Source organism: Lissotriton helveticus, chromosome 1_1, assembly GCF_964261635.1.
Source record: "Lissotriton helveticus chromosome 1_1, aLisHel1.1, whole genome shotgun sequence".
NCBI classification, from domain to species: Eukaryota; Metazoa; Chordata; class Amphibia; order Caudata; family Salamandridae; genus Lissotriton; species Lissotriton helveticus.
Window position 1 is genome coordinate 2,089,383,095 of NC_136057.1, and position 18,351 is coordinate 2,089,401,445.

General features: G+C 44.2%; 1 protein-coding gene across 1 annotated transcript in view; it reads right to left on the reverse strand.

Annotated features, from left to right (window-relative positions):
• Positions 1 to 4,886, reverse strand: part of LOC144756133 (vitellogenin-A2-like) — a 65,460-nt gene extending 60,574 nt beyond the window's left edge. Inside the window, exons 1-4 of the mRNA XM_078645698.1 lie at positions 4,762 to 4,886; positions 4,466 to 4,486; positions 4,187 to 4,338; positions 2,378 to 2,629 (exon numbers count right to left, since the gene is read on the reverse strand). Of these exons, the coding sequence (XP_078501824.1) occupies positions 2,378 to 2,629; positions 4,187 to 4,338; positions 4,466 to 4,486; positions 4,762 to 4,801 (465 nt within the window). The 5' untranslated portion in view covers positions 4,802 to 4,886. The remainder of the gene's footprint in view (positions 1 to 2,377; positions 2,630 to 4,186; positions 4,339 to 4,465; positions 4,487 to 4,761) is intronic.
• Positions 4,887 to 18,351: the final 13,465 nt, after the last annotated feature.

Consider the following 18,351-nt stretch of genomic DNA (forward strand, 5'->3'; position numbering starts at 1 on the left):
GCTGCTGGAGCGATTCTCCTGCAGTGCTGGGCTGTAATAAAAACGGGTGTGGTCATGACGAGCTCAGCTCGTCATGAGCACTGAAGGGGTTAAGACTGGACAATATGCTGCTTCTAGACATGTGAGTGTTATAAATAAATGTATCACACCCAGTCCGTCGTTTCTGCAATGATTATTCTTGGATTCCAAAATATGCAATCCCCAGTTTAGCTTTTAAAGCAATTACCTTTGATGTCAGATCCCATTAAAACACCAATTACTAGTTCATTCCAAGTCCGCTTGAGTAGTACCCTTTGGAGCATGCAAACACTTAACATAAGAAACACATTTCTCAAAGTTAGAGTTGCCACCTATTTCGAGGTCAACCAGGCCAGCTGAATCCAAGGTTTCGACTCATGTAATTTCTTTTCTGTGCACCACTGTAATCAGGTGCAGTAGTACTATTGGTTCAATGAACCTAAATGAAGACTACAGCTTTAAGAACACATTAAGAGGACAAATGGATGTCTGTGCTAAGTCTACCTATGTAGGTGTATGCACATCACTCTGGAGCACTGTGGCAAGGTTTTTTTTACATTATTTTGGTATTTAGTCATTCAGTACTTCCTCGTCTGCGTCTGTTGCTTTCTTGTCACTGGGGTGCAGAAATAACCTTATAAACTGAACAATGTTTGAAAGAGTCAAGGTTTTATGGCCTTTGTGAATTGTCTAAGTGTAGAGGTGAGTTTACCTTGCAGGGCACAAAGTTGTGGGGGGGACAGAGAAACAATCTATCTAGGGAGCATGTTTTGAATCTAATGACTGTGAGCAATTTGAGAGAAGACCTTCAAACTCTGTTGGTCCAGTAGGGGGAAATGCTTTACAAATTAGTACGGGGGTGCCTATATTATGGCAGGTACATAGTACTGAAAACTATAATTGAAATCCACACAATAAATAATGGCCAATATAAGGCAATGGAAAGTAGGCTACTGCGAAAGAACCAATACATTCCTCTTACTAACATGTTTGCTTGGTTTTGAAGGAATGATTTAATGCATAACTAGGCAGGTCAAGATTAACTGAATGTGCATAATCCAGCCAGGATTCAAGTATGGCACAATCTGCAAAATGTATCTCCACATCTGTAATACATTGATGGGTGGGCTAATCCTCATGGCTTCAGAAAGGCTTACAATTGTTGTTCTGTAAGTGTACCACCATTTTTTCAACTTGTTTTGAGGTGTTTCAATAATATTGGTTTCAGTCTTTGTATTTTTCTAAATGCTGTAAAACCTCTAAGCAAATGTATGTAAAATAATGAATGGATTAAGTACATAGTTGGATTTTTTTAAATCCTAAAGAAAAGAAACAGAATGTACTAATATGTATGGACCTTGTTGTGTGGAGAAAGTGAAAGAGAAATGAGGGACAGATTCACTAATATCTCATGAAGTGCTCTGCCACAACCAAAGTTGCTGTGCAGCATTGCGTGAGAGGAACAGAGGAGGATAGGATCATATCTGCTAAGTTATGATGCTGCAACTCTTGTCATAAGCGCTGGTGCACAGTTTGGCTTCTTTTTGCCATGCACACACATTTGCACAATAGTGCACAGGTGTTTGAGTGAGTCTTGCATAGGTTTTGTATTGGAAGAGTACTCTTCCCTTACAAAATATTATACTTAGACTTGCGCCTAAACTTTTTCCACTCTGTCTCCTGCACAGTACAGCCCACAAGCATAGTAAGAAAAGTCTGTAGAAAAAAACATGCATCTGCTTGGAGGAGGCACATTAATTTGGCAGCAAGCCCTGTCTACAAAGTTTAGTAGACTACATCTGTGTTAAACACCAAGGGTGGTTACATGGGACACAAAGTAACACAAAGCAGCTCATGACACTACTTTGGTTTAATTTTAGACAACTTTCCAGCGCACTGAAAATTAAGTTCCAAATCAACACTCTGCACTGATTTTTATCACTTATGGTGACTTTGCACCCACAGAAATTGTTGATAAATCTGCCAAATAATATGTTGTTGACCATATAGTCATTATTCTTTAAATAGTGTTTGGTAGATCTGAGCGTTGCAGAGCTGATACGTTTGGAGCACAGGTGTAATTTAAGTATACTACTTGGAGACTCATCGAGAATGAGGAGTGCATTATTGCTCCCTGCAGAGCAAAGGGGACCCCACCACTCCTCCCCTCTCCTCATTTTGATCAGTAAATGCTATTTGTGTATTTAAGAGGAAGCCAACCTAGGTGAAACTATAAGTTGTCTTCCCTGGACGGATTCCATAGTTTTGTGGTATACCATTTATATATACATATGTCAAGTAGAATTAATATTGGCTCAACCTTTTTCTATAACTATATTTTGAAATTAGTGAAACTAACCTCCTGTAAGTCGTATACATTTTGTGTCTTCTTGATGGTGACCTGAAGCATATTCACGATCCCTCTGTAAATGTTGAGTACAGTTTCAGACACAGCTTCTGGGGCATATATGGCTCCGATACGTCCATGGCTGTACTCAAACTTCACTGGTTTGCTGAGTTGAGCAGCGAGAGCCTGGGTCAGCTTTGACGACCGAGTGAATGGATCCTTGGGCCAGATGCCATTGTACTCTTTGAATTCAGGGGAAGTGATCTGGAAAAGAACACATTTCTATGAAGGATCTCTGTAGGTTAATTTAGACAAAGGCATCAGATAGGATTGGGTCTTGGTTACAATGTCATATGATGAATATTGATTATCAAGACTTGCAATCACAGAGCCTGTATCTGTGTATCACACCATGGAAATTCTGTGGGTCCAGGGTGTAGGACTCAGCTATACCCAGCCACACATTGGTTTGTCGTAAGTAAGCAAGTCTCTGTCATTTCATATATGTCATTATAGAATTTAGCATTTGCTTTAGAAATATATCACAATTGCAAATCTGATTTTGATGAATTTTTTAGATTCATCTTTCTTGGCACAGGGCCCCGTTCCACATGACTTGAATTGTAAACCTGCTTATAAAAATAGGTTAAAAAATAAAGATAGGTTAAGCTGTTTACTACTTTCCAAATTTCTAGCGCTAAGAGACACCCCTAGCTCTTCACATGGTTAAGCATTATTCATAGATTCATTCATGTTTTTTATGGCTCCATTGACATTGGTTGGAGAATCTGGTCTCCAAAAAGCACATAAATATGAACCCTTGCAGTGGAAGGCATGCAAGGATGATGAAAGGGAGGAATGGAGAGACCTGTATGGAGAGAGGGTGAATAGATGAATGGATGGATGCGAGAATGAATGGATGAATTGAGAAAAGGGTCATGAGAGAAGGATGGATGATGGTTGGATGCGAGAAGGATGAATGTAGAGAATGATGAATGGATGGAGACATAAAATACAGTTATTGGTGGAAGGAAAGACTTTTGCTTGGCTAGATTGAGATATGAATAAATGGATGGAGAGATGGAAGCACGGGTGTATGGATGGATGACGAGAAGGATGAATGAAGAAAGAAAGAAAAAAGACAATGAAGGATGAGAGAAGGAAGGTTGGACATAAAGGAAGATAGAGAGAAGGAAGGAAAGTGGATGGGAAAATACAGAAAAGGGGATGAATAGACAGAAAAAGTACAGAAATAATAATAAAAAGAAGGGAAATAGGATGGAAAATGATGAAAATAGAACTGTAGGGAAAGAAGTACAACAGACTGAAATGAAGATGGACAGAATAAAATGTAAACATTTTAGAATTCTCTCAATAGTTCATTATCCAGATAGTCTGTCTAGTATGTGCCTAGGTACTCAGAGATATTTAGGAAATGGTTCAGAATAGGGTTAGTATACTTTTTTGACAATTCCCTTTGAGAGGCAGAATAACAGATGCTTATCCCTACCCAACTCAATTTTACTCATTTTATTGACTTCAGAATGTTGAAAGGCTGAGTGGCCCAAACAGGAGTCATTGAGTTGTGCACATTTATGTAAGAGTTAGTTGAAACAAAACTATGTATCAAATGAACAGAATAAAACATATTTTTCTAAAATGCTATGGCTATTGAATGCAGAGTAACAGAAGTAGCTGCCTTTCCTGATCCACATACTAGTCTTTCATGTGTCTAATAGACTGAGGTTAGTGGAGGACTTGCGCTTGTGAACACCTTGCTGCATCTCATCACTGTGCGCTTCACATTGTATTCATTCCTACCTTGAGGAGATAGGCCTTCTGTGCGAATCCACTGATCTCCACCTTGCAGTTCAGTTTCATTCCAGATCTGGCCAGGCCAGCCTCCGGTAATCCATTCAGGATAATGGCCTCGTACTGGAAGACGTAGGTCTTACTTTCACTGAAGATAGGTTCTGGAAGAAGACACAGACATGAGCCCTGAGGCCAACATGTGTCCTAGCATTTGAGAACCAAACCACACACTCAACACAGTAAGATACCATGAGATAAAAAACACACTTATAATTAAAAAATACATACCATAGTTGAGCTGCTCGCTGCCTGTGGGGAGAAATATCAAGTGGACAGATGAGAAAAAACTTAGAACAGAACTCATGCAGTGTTGCTGATCATTTTATAACATTGAATTTAATTGAATTACAATAATTTAAATTACAAAATACTTCTGCTGATTGCCCCACAGTCACTTCTACTCCTGTGCAACAAACACTCTAAAATAGCCATCTGGGTGAGCTATACAAAACATTAAAAAAAATTATACATTAACAAGATACTTCCAAATCTTCACAATCACAGGAGCAGAAGGACCATCTTACCCACAAGGGCGAGCAGAAGGGCTAGGATGATTCCCCTCATGGTGGCGGTGAATGGATGTGACCAGCGGCACGGCTGCTTTTATAGCAGGAAAAGGGGAGTGCGTGGCTACTCAGTCAGGGTATTTTTGCTGACTTGTCAATTTCCTTATCAGTGGACTAACATTGTTTCAAATCCTGAGGCATCGAAATATAGATTGTAAGGTTGTGCGTTAGTTATTGCATGGTTTCAAAAAATGTTACACTTTTATAAGCTCCATGTATTTTCGTAAATACTTTCATATTTGGAAAAAATGCATGAAAATAAAAGCACCTCATGGTCTGTTAATGGGAAGGACTTGTGACATGTTTGGCAGCTTCCACTGTACATCTATGAAAGGTCTAGATAACCTTTTTTTCTGGTTATTCCGACTCGACCCGAGAGATCTTATCGAACTGATGTGAATCCAAAGAGTTGTGCAAAGTCACACGTTGTCATCCACTGGGGCCGTTTCCGTCAGAACCATTTTCAGTATAAGCTTTCCATGATTTCTTTGTAACAAATTAAAGGCATTTATCGAATCTATCAGGTATTTATTTGTTCATCATTTAATATAGTACTTAGTGAACATGTTGTATGAAGGTACAATCTGTGTATTTTCATTAGTATTAATAATGTTAAATGTGATGTCATTTTGTACAATGTGATGTCAGAATATAAGAGCAGGTTGGATTATCCTGAGGTCTTTGTATAATAATGAGAATGTAACTACACCATGGTAATAAGTGCAGAGTGACCGGGGTCTGCATTCTTGGATTATGTTTCCATTGCCTACATGAACTCCATCCTAATAACTTAAAATGTTGGCACATTTTTGCTAATTGTAAACATTTTCAGGTCCATACTTTGAACCAAATACATTTTTGTGTGGAGCGTGCATCGCATGGAAATGTTTGTAAATCAGCAAAACTGTGGATTTTGAAATCCAGATCAAGTGCACCTATTAGAAGACGAGGATGCAGTGGGAAGCCATCATCTGAGCCCGCAGGGTGCAATAGTTTGCAATATGATGCTATAATTAAGCATGATTTTCGATTGCAAGCACAACCCTTATCAGTAACCAGCAAAAACCCAAACTCAAGCTATTGGCCTTCGAGATTAGTTGAATACCATCTGTTTTGATCAAGGAATGTAAAATAAATGTCTGTCATCATCAGAACCCAAAGTTTTGTTTTTTCTTCTATTCTGACTTCAGCAATATTTCTGGCCCTGAACAGGCGATACTTATTTCTTTTATGTATGCAATTCTCTCAGTGGGCTGTGGTAAACCAGTACATTGAGTACGCTTCAGCCGAAATGCCTGTTTAAACCTTAGCCAAAATTGACTTTGGGATTTTACTTCTATTGTGTTTTCAATTTACTACTGTCTGTGTGCTGGATACATACTTTACACAGTGTCTCTAAGTTATGCTTGACAGGTTACTGTAATGACTTTTGTCGTTTACCCTGACAAGGATTGTAACCTGAATGGAACTCACACTATCCTGGGACAGTAACCCAATAGTGCGCGCTCACAAGTGCAACTTGATGCGCCCCACTGCATCACTCCCAAGGAGATGGACAATAGTCGTTAATGTGGTTTAACCAAGGGCATAGACTTTTAATCACATAGACACAACTCCTTGTGAAATGATGTGACAACCTTCGTCATAGTTAAGTAAACATTGTTATGAAAACACCGTTCATAAGATCAGCCAGATCATGCATAATTGTTTTGAGAAGCAGGACATAGGGTAGAAGAACAGCTCATCGATTGGGCAAGCAACACATCAGTATCTCTACCTTCCTTTACAAAGGAACATTTCAGAAAGGTTAATGCCAAGTGCCAGCAGGCCCCCTTTACCTTATCCTTCGCCCACACCTTCAACCAAGGGCATACCTTTATTAGTAACTTCATGGTCTATCCCTGCGGTGGTATACCTGCCACCAGGCAGAGTCCCCCAAAATGTTACATTTCTGGCATCCCAGGGTATGGCAGAAAGGTCCTCGACCACCAGTGGGTCAGTCCCCCCTCCTACCTGCCCAGTGCCCACATTAATCAACCCCCTTCCAAAGGGAAAGTCCAGCAAATCGGTCCACATTGGTTTTAGCCCCCATTTCTGCTGCAAGAAATTCCGCCACATTCTTCCTTCTTGCCAGGGTGGGAGGGTGGTTGTACGAATCCGGTATGATGGATTCCGGTGCTCAGTGAAGGGAAAAGAGGCCGATCCCTCGCCTTGCGGGGCCTTGGCGCCCTCCGATGAAGTCATGGGCGTGACCCTCCGTTGTGGCGACACCATGGAAGGACGCCTCTCCACCTTGGCTGCTCCTGCCCGTGGTGCGACTAAGGGCGCCCTCTGCTATATGTCGTGCCCGCCTTCATTTCTTACACTGCCTGTGATGCAGACACTCTTGCATCATAACAAAAGGGGGTGGTGATGGACGGAGCATCTGAGTCAATCAAACACTCACACCCAGTCAAAAGATCTGGGTTTGATCCATCACCGTTCTTTAGCCCACTCTGCCACCCCAGTACATGGCTATATGCAAATCAGTCTGACCCTGTGCCTCATGGGAACAGTCCAGCCCGAACTGCCAAGCCATGTCTTCCCTGGACCGGAAACAAGCTTCCGAGGACCGGTTTCTGGCATTCCAGCCGTCTTCAGCCCGGCTTGCTTGAATCCAGTGGCAAAGTGAGCAAGGGACTCACGTCTGAGTATACCCTGCCACACTTATGGCGGCCAAAAATCCCACACAGACTCGGAGCCTGGCTTTAACAAGTATTACACAATCTAATGTCTGGGTCATGACGGAGGAACTTTTCACATCCCGTTTTGAGCAGGCCTCATCTATTATTGCTAAGGACATTATTGATACCCTGAATACCTGCGTTGCTAACCTTTTGGACAAATACGAGTGGATTAATACAGTTTTAAATATGCATAACTGCTCTACAGGGCAAGTACTAACTACTGGATACCCTTCATGTTCTTCTGAATCTCTCATGGGGAAGGCGGAGGGTCTTGGGGGAGGTCATGGTGCACAATGTCCCTTACAGGCTGATAAGTCCAGACATAGTTCGTCAGTGGGAACTATTGGCAAAATAGGGGTTGAGGACCCTCAGTTTAGCCAATCCAGAAATGTGCAGTTGGAAAGAAAACAAAATTCCTGCAGGAATCAGGGGTTAGTTAGGAACCCACAGCACAGGGAAAAAACTGTTATCCAACCAAGTATTAACCTACCCCCTGAAGCAGCCCCTTTGGTGGTAGTATTAGTAAGGTTCCCACCGTTAGTGGAGGGCGAAATTGAATCTACAGAAGCTCTTCTAGCCACAACTAAGAAATGGTGCAACCTTAATTGCACTGGTGGCTCGGAAATTTCCGGAAATATTATAGACGAGAGGGTTGGCTAGGTTGTACCCAGAACACAATCAAGGAAATTTGCGTTATTGTAATTTTTTTAACAATCCCCACGACGCCCCTCGGCTGTTGTGGGACGCCTCCGATCTACAAAGAGAGGAAGGTAAAATTAGGGCATTATCCCTGGGCTATTTCTATCCCCCCATAAGAGGGCTCAAGGAACACCCTAGGTTTGGTCCTGGGTTAGGCAAAAACACAAGACCGTCAGACTGGCCAACCCGTAAAAGCACAGTTAGGGACTTTAGCCAGGATAAGATTAACACAGACCCTGCTCATATCTCTAGATCTTTGTGTCCCCAGGTTTCGCCGAGACACGATTCTCTGTTACTATCTAATAGGTTCTCACTTTTGTCTCATTTAAATGAGATTGACCGACTAATTCCCATACAGGGGCTCTCCCGGCCTCTCTCTCCTGAACATGAATTTATTCCCGTGGGTGCTAAATGCCATCGACTGATGAGCTGAAATATACCAGGCCTTCGTTCCAAAAGGAACGATACGATTTGGCTAAAGCTTGTAGCAGACTTTGAGGTTGTTGCCCTCCAGGAAACCTGGGATAAGGAAAATGATTTCTGGGTGGACGGTTTTAAATCTTACTTTCAGCCAGCCCACCCAACACCAGCAGGGAGAGCTAAGGGGGGTTTGATGCTCCTTGTCTCAGTAAGACTGAAGGGAGTGGTAAAAATATTAGATGTTGCCACCCCAAATTGTCTAATAGTAGAAATCACTAATGTGAATAGCACAAAAACCTTGTTAATCACCTTTTTAATGCGGAGGAATGTAAGTATTGTAACGAACATCTCCGCTTTGCGTCAAGATTTTTAGATCTATATAAATCACAGCAAACCACTTTTGTCTATATTATTTTTATGTAATGCTGACTGTAGTATTAAGACAAACCAGAGGCCGGTCCACGCACCATTGCCTCACTTTGAACACACACACACACAAGGGGGAGGCCCTGGAAGAACTCTTGACTTCGGCTGACCTCTACGAACCAAATTTTGTGGACACTAAAGAGAGGGTAGCAACATTTAAGGTCCCAGAAAGAGAGACGATTATTGATTTTATATTCCTATCCCCTGCTCTACTAGGGCATGTATTGTTTATAATGCTACATATTCCCCGTTCAGTGACCATAACCCGGTGATATTATTGCTAGACAATGGTTCAGCATTCGCAGATATCACGGTAAATAGTAAAGGTCCTAGTCATATCGAAACTCAAGAGCGAGGGAAGAGGCTAAAATGGGCAAAAATAGTCCCAGATCACTTCCTTGACAGCCTGAATGCAAAGGTTAACACTGAAATTCGAAAATGTATTGAATGTTAAAATGGGGATGGGGAAATTATACCGGCATTTGAAATAATTTGTAAGCAGATCGCCCAGGATCTAACTGTCACTACTAGTCCAATATCGTACCCAGCGAAAAGATGGTTTGACTCAAATTGCTCAAGGGCTCACCAAAAACTGATGAAATTGCTGAAAATTAAACCTAGGGACAACACTTTGATAGCTAGCCTCAGAAAACAATATAAGCAAACTTTACAAATTCGCAAAAATTAAAATAAAACAGAGGCATGGGAAAATTGAATGACAAAAGAAGTCCTTAAGGACAGCGCTAAGTTTTGGGCGATTGTAAACAGTCCCTTATTTACAGGGGATGAGAATGGTTTATTGGAAATGAATATCCCTGAGGAGGAGTAGCTGTCTCATTTCAAAAATATTTATGCAAGTAATGTGACATTTGAGCCATTTGTAACCCCTACCAGCAGCCCAACCACCCCTAGATTAGTGTTTGAGGAGGAGGAGGTGGAGCTTGCGACAATTGAGTCTGCGAGCAATAAGGCCCCTGGCCCGGATGGAGTCCCTATGGACCTTTATAAGAGTAATTCTAAATTATGGGCGAAACATTCTAACAAATGTTTTTAATTCTTCGGTTACTTCAGGGTTTCCTGCCTCATGGGCCCTTTCTATTATTATACTTGTATTTAAAAAAGGGCAGAGAGGGGACCCAAGATGTTACAGGACCATTTCTTAATAGACTCCTCCGTCAAAATTTTGGGCAAGGTTATATTGACAAAGATTTCTGAGTGGGTGACTGACAATAGTATTTTAACCGATTTCCAATACGGTTTTAGGCCTGGCAGAAGTACGATAGATCAGTGCCAAAATCTATACCTGTTAATCAATAAATATACAGTGGTATCCAGGGGGTCTTTGTACTTGGCCTTTATGGATTTATCCACAGCGTTTGATCTGGTTAACAGATCAAAGCTGTGGACGCTTTTACTTAATATAGGGGTTGATCCCGGTCTGGTCTATTTTTTAGCAGACCTACACCGAGATTTGTTGGCATCAGTCAGGCTGTCTCATGCTGGTACTTGTTTGAGGCATTTTAAATCTGGTAGAGGGGTATGACAAGGATGTATATTGGCCCCTGTACTTTTTACTGTGTACATTAATGCCATAGTTAAATCCCTGAACCCTGCTACCCTCGACGTCCAGCGTATCGGGGACAGTACCATCCCGGTTCTCCAATACGCGGACGATGCGGTCCTATTAGCCCGCACCCCCATAGGTCTTCAGAGACTATTAAATGCCTTTAGGGAGTTTATGGACTCTGTGGACCTGGTAGTAAATAGTGGGAAATCTCATACCATGTCCATGGGGTTGTGCAAAAACAAAGTAAGGCCTTTCTATTGCAAGGGGGTGGAAGTTACAAAGGTTAGGGCTTTTGCATATTTAGGGGTCCTGTTAGATGACCGTTGCTCCTGGGCTCCCCAGTTCTCAGCAAAAAAAACTGTATTGGGAAGATCAACTTCAGCTGTCTTAAATTTTGCCCATTGGCTAGGGGGAAGGCCATGTGAAGCGATCCTCTCTATTTATAAAGCGAAATGCCAGGCTGCAGCATTGTATGGTGCAGCCATTTGGGGATATAAAAATTGTGGAAGAGATACAAAAGGTGGAAAACAAATTCCTCCGCTCTCTCCTATCGATTCCCCAATCATCACCTACGTTCGCTACCCACCAGGAATTGGGGATGGGGTTTTTATCTGATCAGATAGGCTTGGCCCCTCTTATCAACTGGCTTAAACTTGGCTTAACCCGGAACTGATGTTAAATCGACGGATTATAAAAGATTGTGTCAGGTTAGAAAAGGGGAAGGCCATACAGTGGCTCTTTTATATGAAAACAATGTTTACGAAACTCGGGCGCGTAGATATTTTTGAAAATCCTGAGGGTATCTAGAGAGGGGAAATCAACTGGGTTAAAGTGCAATTCCTGTCCCAAAGGTCCCTGGATCGGGAGGGAGAGGAATTAAAAAAAACTCTTGTTAGGGCTCATTTTTTACTGATTACTTCACCATCCATTGAGCCCTACCTAAAGTTAGTAACTAGGCCATACCATCGCTGGTTGCTAACTAAATTTCGCTTTAACCTGATTCAATTTTTTCTGGGATCCTTTGAAGGATGGTGTAACCCTGAGGATAGCACACCCTGTAGCTGTGACAGTAGTTCAACACAAGCTACAATGCACTTTATGCTTTTTTTGTGAATACTACTGTGAAATCAGAGCCAAATTTATAATAACATTATTAAAGGGGAAGGGGTTTCTACAGGCTAAGCCTGCTCTACTGTATTTACAATTGCTGGACAACCCCTGGAACATTTTTAATATTGCGAGTAACTTTGTAGCTGCTGGTAGGTTGAAAAAACTAAGTCGCCTAAACATGAATGTATGATCCCCATCTTTTTTAAACTGTATTTTATGAATTTCAATACTTTGCACTTTTAATATTTGTAATATTTTAATTCTACCATGAATTGTGTGTTGTAAATTGACTATGTACCTTTTATGATTTTAATTAATCATTTCAAGTGGTTTTGACTTGACTTGACTTGACTTGATTAACAATCTGAAAGTTGTCATGATGCTCTGTTCAAGAAGTACCTTAAAGTGGACCTGGAAACTCACATTGGATTACATTTGAAACAGGCCACTTACCTTTAGGTGCACATCAATTAAACGATGTAACTTGACAGTAAGTTTGTTATTTGTCAATTTTTAAAAAAAAAATATTTTTATTTGCATTTTATCATGTAACAATATTACAGTCATGTCATCATAGGTCAACACACCCCACCCTTCAACCCTCCACCCACCCAACCGCACCAATAAAAGCAGTACATCATTATCCATCCCGGACCATTTCACTAGCACTGTCTGGGCCCAAGTCAGTAGTTCCATACTAGATTGCCTTTGGGTGCCCTCTTGTCTGTGGACGCGCCTTTCCCCCGTGTCTCCACTCACAATCCCCCATCAAGGCCAAGGTATTTCCTCCATTTGCTCCAGACTCTGCCAATCTTCTTGGGGCTGCCCCGTGCCTTATATGTGACCCTTTCAGCTGCCATATAGAGATCCAGGCCTCGCCGCCACTCCTCTATCTGTGGTGTTGTGGCCACCCCCCATTTCTCTGCCACATCCCTCTTCGCTACCACCGGGGCCAGGACCAGGAAGATCAGGAGCGGGCGTGCGAGATCTACATCGTTAGTCATACCCAGCAGGACCAGTTTAGGGTCCATTGGCAGGGGAGTTTCCAATACCTCTCTCAGTTCTCTCTGAATCTCCACCCAGTAGACCTGAATCATCGGACAGGACCAGATTGTGTGGTAGAAGTCTCCCCATCTCGACCGCATCCTAGGCAGTTCGTATCTCCTACATTTCCCATTTTGCGGAGGTGCACCCTATCAAAATAGGTCCTATGAAGTACGTTACATTGAATTAGCCTCAACCGGGATTTAATAGCTACTTCCCTTGGATGCATGAGAACAGTATCCCAGTCTACCGTGTCCATTTCACCTACATCACTCTCCAATTTACTTCTAAGGGTGCCCAGGTCATCTGCCATGTTATTCATAAGAGTCTTATATGTAAGCAAAACCTCTCTCTCCAGTATTTGTTCTTGTAGAAGGCGACCCTCCAAAGGTGCATATTCGGGGAGTGTGCCCTCCGGGATCTCCTCCGCCCGCCAAGCATGTCTTAGTTGTGCGTACTTAAAGTATTGCGTGCTGAGCAGGCCGAAGTCCGCCCGCAAAGCTGGAAATGACTTCAGTTTCCCCTTTGCGGTCACATCTCCAAGCGTCGGGATCCCTATGTCATCCCACTTCTTGAACCCCTTCAGTTTATTCAATTCTTGCAGCCAAGTGCATTGCCACAAGGGCGTTTGTCTGATGGGTCTCTTCTCCCAGCCTATGTTCTTAGTTGCTCGGTTCCAAATCATCAATGTAAGTCTAGTGGCAGGCAGCAGTCTCCCCCTCCCTTTGCCCCCTTATAAATAATAGTTGTACGGGCGGGTGCCCGTAGAGGATCTCTCTAGTGCATACATGGGGTGTATGGTTGGGGCGTGGAACCAGTCGTTGATGACTACCAAGTGTTCTGCCCAGTAATAAGCCTCGATGCTAGGGAGTGAGATCCCCTCACTGTATTGTTATCTCTGCAGGGTCGTCAGTGCTACCCTTGGTTGCTTGCCTAGCCAAAGAAAGGTGCGGGCTTCCGAATTTGTTTCCGTTAACACCCTTCGGGGGAGAGGGTAATATTCATTTCGGAGCGCATATAGGAGCTTGGGCAGCGTCATCATTTTAAACATGGCCGCACGGCCTAGGAGCGTGAGAGTTAGAAGCAGCCATCTGTTCGAATCCTCTATAAAATTATGTATTATTCGTCTGACATTCTTGTCGTACGAGCGGCCCCTATAGAGCGTCACAAACACTCCCAGGTATGTAAAGCCCTCAGCAGTCGTCTGTAACCTTTCTGGGAGGTTCGTCCATTGCTCCTGTCCCCTGGGATCATATAGGACTGACTTATGGCAGTTGATCCTATATCCTGCATGGGCTTCGTACCTTACCAGCTCTGAGAAGAGCACCGGTATCATCGTTTCTGGGTGTGTTATGTATAAGATGACATCGTCAGCATAGAGGGATATTTTCTCCTCCGTGGCATCTAGTGGCCCTAGCTGAAAACCTCTAATGTCCGTATGTTGCCGGACCGCCGCTGCAAGTACCTCTATCGTCAGCGTGAAAAGCAAAGGGGACAGGGGGTATCCCTGCCTTGTTCCCCACCTCACTGGGAAGTCCCAGGATACAATCCCGTTCACCTTAACCTTGGCTCTAGGGTCTGTATATAGTAGCTGTACCCACTGCTGGAATTTTGGACCAAAGCTGAGCCGCACCAGGACTCCTTCCAAAAAGGGCCAATGGACCGCATCGAACGCTTTTTCAGTGTTGAGCCAAAGGAACCAGTGAGGGTCTCTTCTCTTGACTACCTCCTGTAGCCAATTGTGAGTCTGTTTGAGGTTGAATCTAGTGGCCATACCCGGGAGGAACCCAGTTTGATCCAGATGGACTAATTCCGGGATTACCCTCCGCAATCTGAGCGCTAGCACCGTCGCCAATAATTTCACTTCACTACAGGGAGATAGGGCGATAGGACGAGCATTCATCTGGTGGTTTGCCTTCCTTAAATATTGGGATGATCGTGGCCATGCGGAGATCGGGAGGAAGTTCCCCTTCCTGTATCGCCCCCTCAAAAAGTCCCAGTAGGTGGCGAGCCAGAAGGTCTGCCGTTCGCTTAAAGAACTCTGCCGGGAACCCATTCGGGCAAGGGGACTTCCCCGCACACAGTTTAGCTAGGGCCTTCTTAACTTCATCCAGCGTGATGGGAGCCTCTAGGTCATCGAGGTCTGTGGTGGCCAGCACCGGGAGCTCAAGATGCTCCATATATTTCAGTGGTATATGAGAAGGGGTCCCAGATGGAACAGCATAAGACAAACAAATCAGCAAAAATTAACCTCTTAAACATAGACTTCAAGGAATGTTATTTAATATACATCCTTCCTTGTAAATTAATTACCATATCTTTTCGCAATAATACAATTCAAAACATGTCATGATAAGTTTATTATCCAATTGCTAACCATCGCAATGAGAAAGAATTTCTTCATGTTTCAGGGCAAATTCTATGTACAATCCAAGGGAGTGGCAATGGGGGCAGCATTTGCGCCGGATCTGGCCATTATATATATGGCAGATTTTGAGCAGAAATTTATCCTGAATCAAAACAACCCACACCAGGCACAATTACAGATGTGGCGTCGATACATAGACGACGTCTTGATGATTTGGACTGGCTCTGAAGAAACCTTGAATTTGTTTCATCTCTGGTTGAATGAACAGAGTACGGATATTCAATTTACCATGCAGTCGCATCAAGAAAAAGTCCCAGTACTAGTGGGTTGACCCATTTATTATAACCATATATTTCAGGGCATCTTCCTGCGTTCCTAGGTCTCTCGCCTCATAAAACAATTGATAGTGCATAGCAAAAGCCTCTGCAATTAGAACGTCTGACCCCGTTAGGTTCCCTTGGGTGTCTCGAACCCGTTCTATCCACCGAGCATCTCTCTCCTTCCTACTCAGCCATGCCAGCAGTTTTCCTGATTTGTCCCCCACGTTGTACAAGCAATGTAGTGTCGCCATCGCCTGTGTTTTAGCCTCTCCCGTTACAAGGTCTCTATACAGATATTGGGTATCCATCAGTCTACGAAGGGTCCCCGTGTCTTTACAACTCTGATATTCCCTTTCCAGCTCCAATATTCGGGCTTCCAGTGTCTCAAGGTCCCCTTGGACCTTCCGGGTCTCCTCCACCAACCTATTCTGGGCCCTGTCTCTAATGACCGCCTTAAAGGCCTCCCAGAAGATCACTTTGGACGAGACCGAACCCTCGTTTTCGGCTATGTTGACTTTGACATCAGCTCTAAGACCCTTCAATATGGCTGGGTTCTGCAGGTGCCAGGGTGACAGTCTCCAGGTCTCTCAATTTTGCTTTCACCAGGTCAAAGGAGCGCCTTTGTTTTTGCACCTCCTGGATGTTGTCTGGAAATATCATTATATGTGTGTTCTCTAGTCGGATCATCCCCAGCTTTCTGGCCTCCCGCAATATCAGATCTTGGTCTGCAAAATTAAGGAAGCGTGCAATGACCGGCCTTGGCCTCGCTCCCTCCGGGGGCTTTACCAACAGCGCCCTGTGTGCGCGTTCGATCACAAAGCAATTAGAGAACTGTGTCTTGGGGAAGGTCTTCCTCAACCAGGTGTGGAGGAAGGACACCATGTCCGTCCGTTCGATGCCTTCCCTAAAGCCCACAAAGCGAAGGTTGTTGCGTCGAGCCTTATTTTCGGCATCGTTCACCTTCCATAGTAATTGGCGTTGAGAGGCCTGGAGGTCTGCTATGTCTTTCTGAAGGGTAGTGAGTGTGTCCTCGGCCTCGCCTATTCGTGTCTCCGCTGTGGTCACCCATTCCGTCAAATTACAGAAGTCCTGTCTTAGTAGTGTTACTTCCGAGCCCACCTCTCCAATCTTAACCTCCAATGCTGCATGGGACTCCTGTATGTCTGCCCTGGATGCTTGGATCGCCCCCATCAGGAGCTCTGTGTCCGAGCGGGAGCCGGAGGGTGCTGCCTCCGCCTGGGGCTGGGTCGCGGCGTATCGGTCCAGGGTCCCCTGCCTATGGGTCCTGGTGATTGTTTCTTTTTTCCCTATATCGGACTTCTCTGAGAGCCCACACATGTTGACGGTCTCCCTACTCGCACTGCACCTCCTCTTCTGTGGGTGGAGGGGGGTGGGCAGTTCTCTCTCTTGCTCTTCGGGCAAACGCCACACAAACTTGCCCCCTTTCCCTCTCTAATGTGGGCCTCTCCACCGGTCTGCACTCTGTCCGGAATCGCCACGTGGCCGGGGATGAGCGCCGCGATCTCCTGTCCGGCCCCGGACGTAGCCCCACCCCGCCAGGTAGCCACAGGCCCACCGCAGGATCTGGGAGCCGGTGGGGGGGGGGTGCGGGGCAGGGGAAGATGATAGACATCAGCAATGGGGCCCCCCCCAGGCCTTCGACGATGATGTTCGATCAGGCAGGGGCCGAGGCGCAGGCCGCTGCACTCCGCCGCTCTATCTCATTTCAGCGGGCTCCGACTCCGGGCCTCTCAGCCTCTGACCTGTTTCTCTGTGCTGTGCCCCCGGGGCACTTGAGGAGGCTCGACCGTCCACGCTCTCGCTGCGGTAGTGCCGGGCGCTGTGGGCCTTTATCAGTGCGTGCGGGCTTCAGCTACGGCGCGCCCCTCTTACCAGTCTCCAGGGTCCCCGAAGCGCCCTCTGTCGCAGGGATTCCGTTCTCCTACAGAACTGTGCATAGAGACTTGGAACCTTAGTGAGTTAGGGTGTGCCAAAACTCACCTTAGTACCCACAATCCCCTACCAGACTAGCTACAGTGTCTCATTGGTCATTACAAACTCCAAATGCTTAGACAAACCGGAACATGGACTTAGAATACCTCAGGTAACGTGGAACACATGAACACTCTTTCGTTATACAATTAGTTCAATCCAGAACAAGGAGTAAAGGAGGACGCGTGCACATTTGAAATGTTTATTTACTAATGCAGTGTTCTCAAATGCAGTATCTTAGCTAATACAAGCAAACATATTATAAGAAACAAAGTAATCAGCATAGTTACTAGTCCATAGAATGCAAAAGGTGAAAGCATATTAAAATGCTAAAATGAATAGGGTTAAACAACACCTAATTCTCACCCTCCCTAGCTAGCATATTATATTATATCTAAGAAGGTCTCTTTGGGTCTTAGCAGGGCGGGCCCATACCTCAGATCTTAGTGGTAAGGGATCACATCATCTTCCACCAGCTCTCTGCATGCAAAGCACCATCTAGTGTCTGTGTATGCTCTGTGCATTGCAATATAAAACACGCCTAAAGCCTGAATTTGACCGCAGCTGCAGGTATGATATGTCTAGGAAGGTGTGAAGATCAGACCTCACAACAACTGTGTCGAGATATCCTTGAAGGCTTCAGCACTCACTGTACAGACACGGCTCACTAAGCAAAGCTGATATCAGAGTAACAACATGTTATTCGTGTGTGAATCAAAACACTCTACTAGGCTCAAAGCTACAATAACAATTATGTGTCGTGTGCAGAGGCAGCAGTAAGGTAAAATGGCGTTTAAGCTCCTAATAAGCTCATGCTAACTTAATACAGCATATAGGCAAAGCATATCTATATGTACCCCCCCCCCATGATCCGAG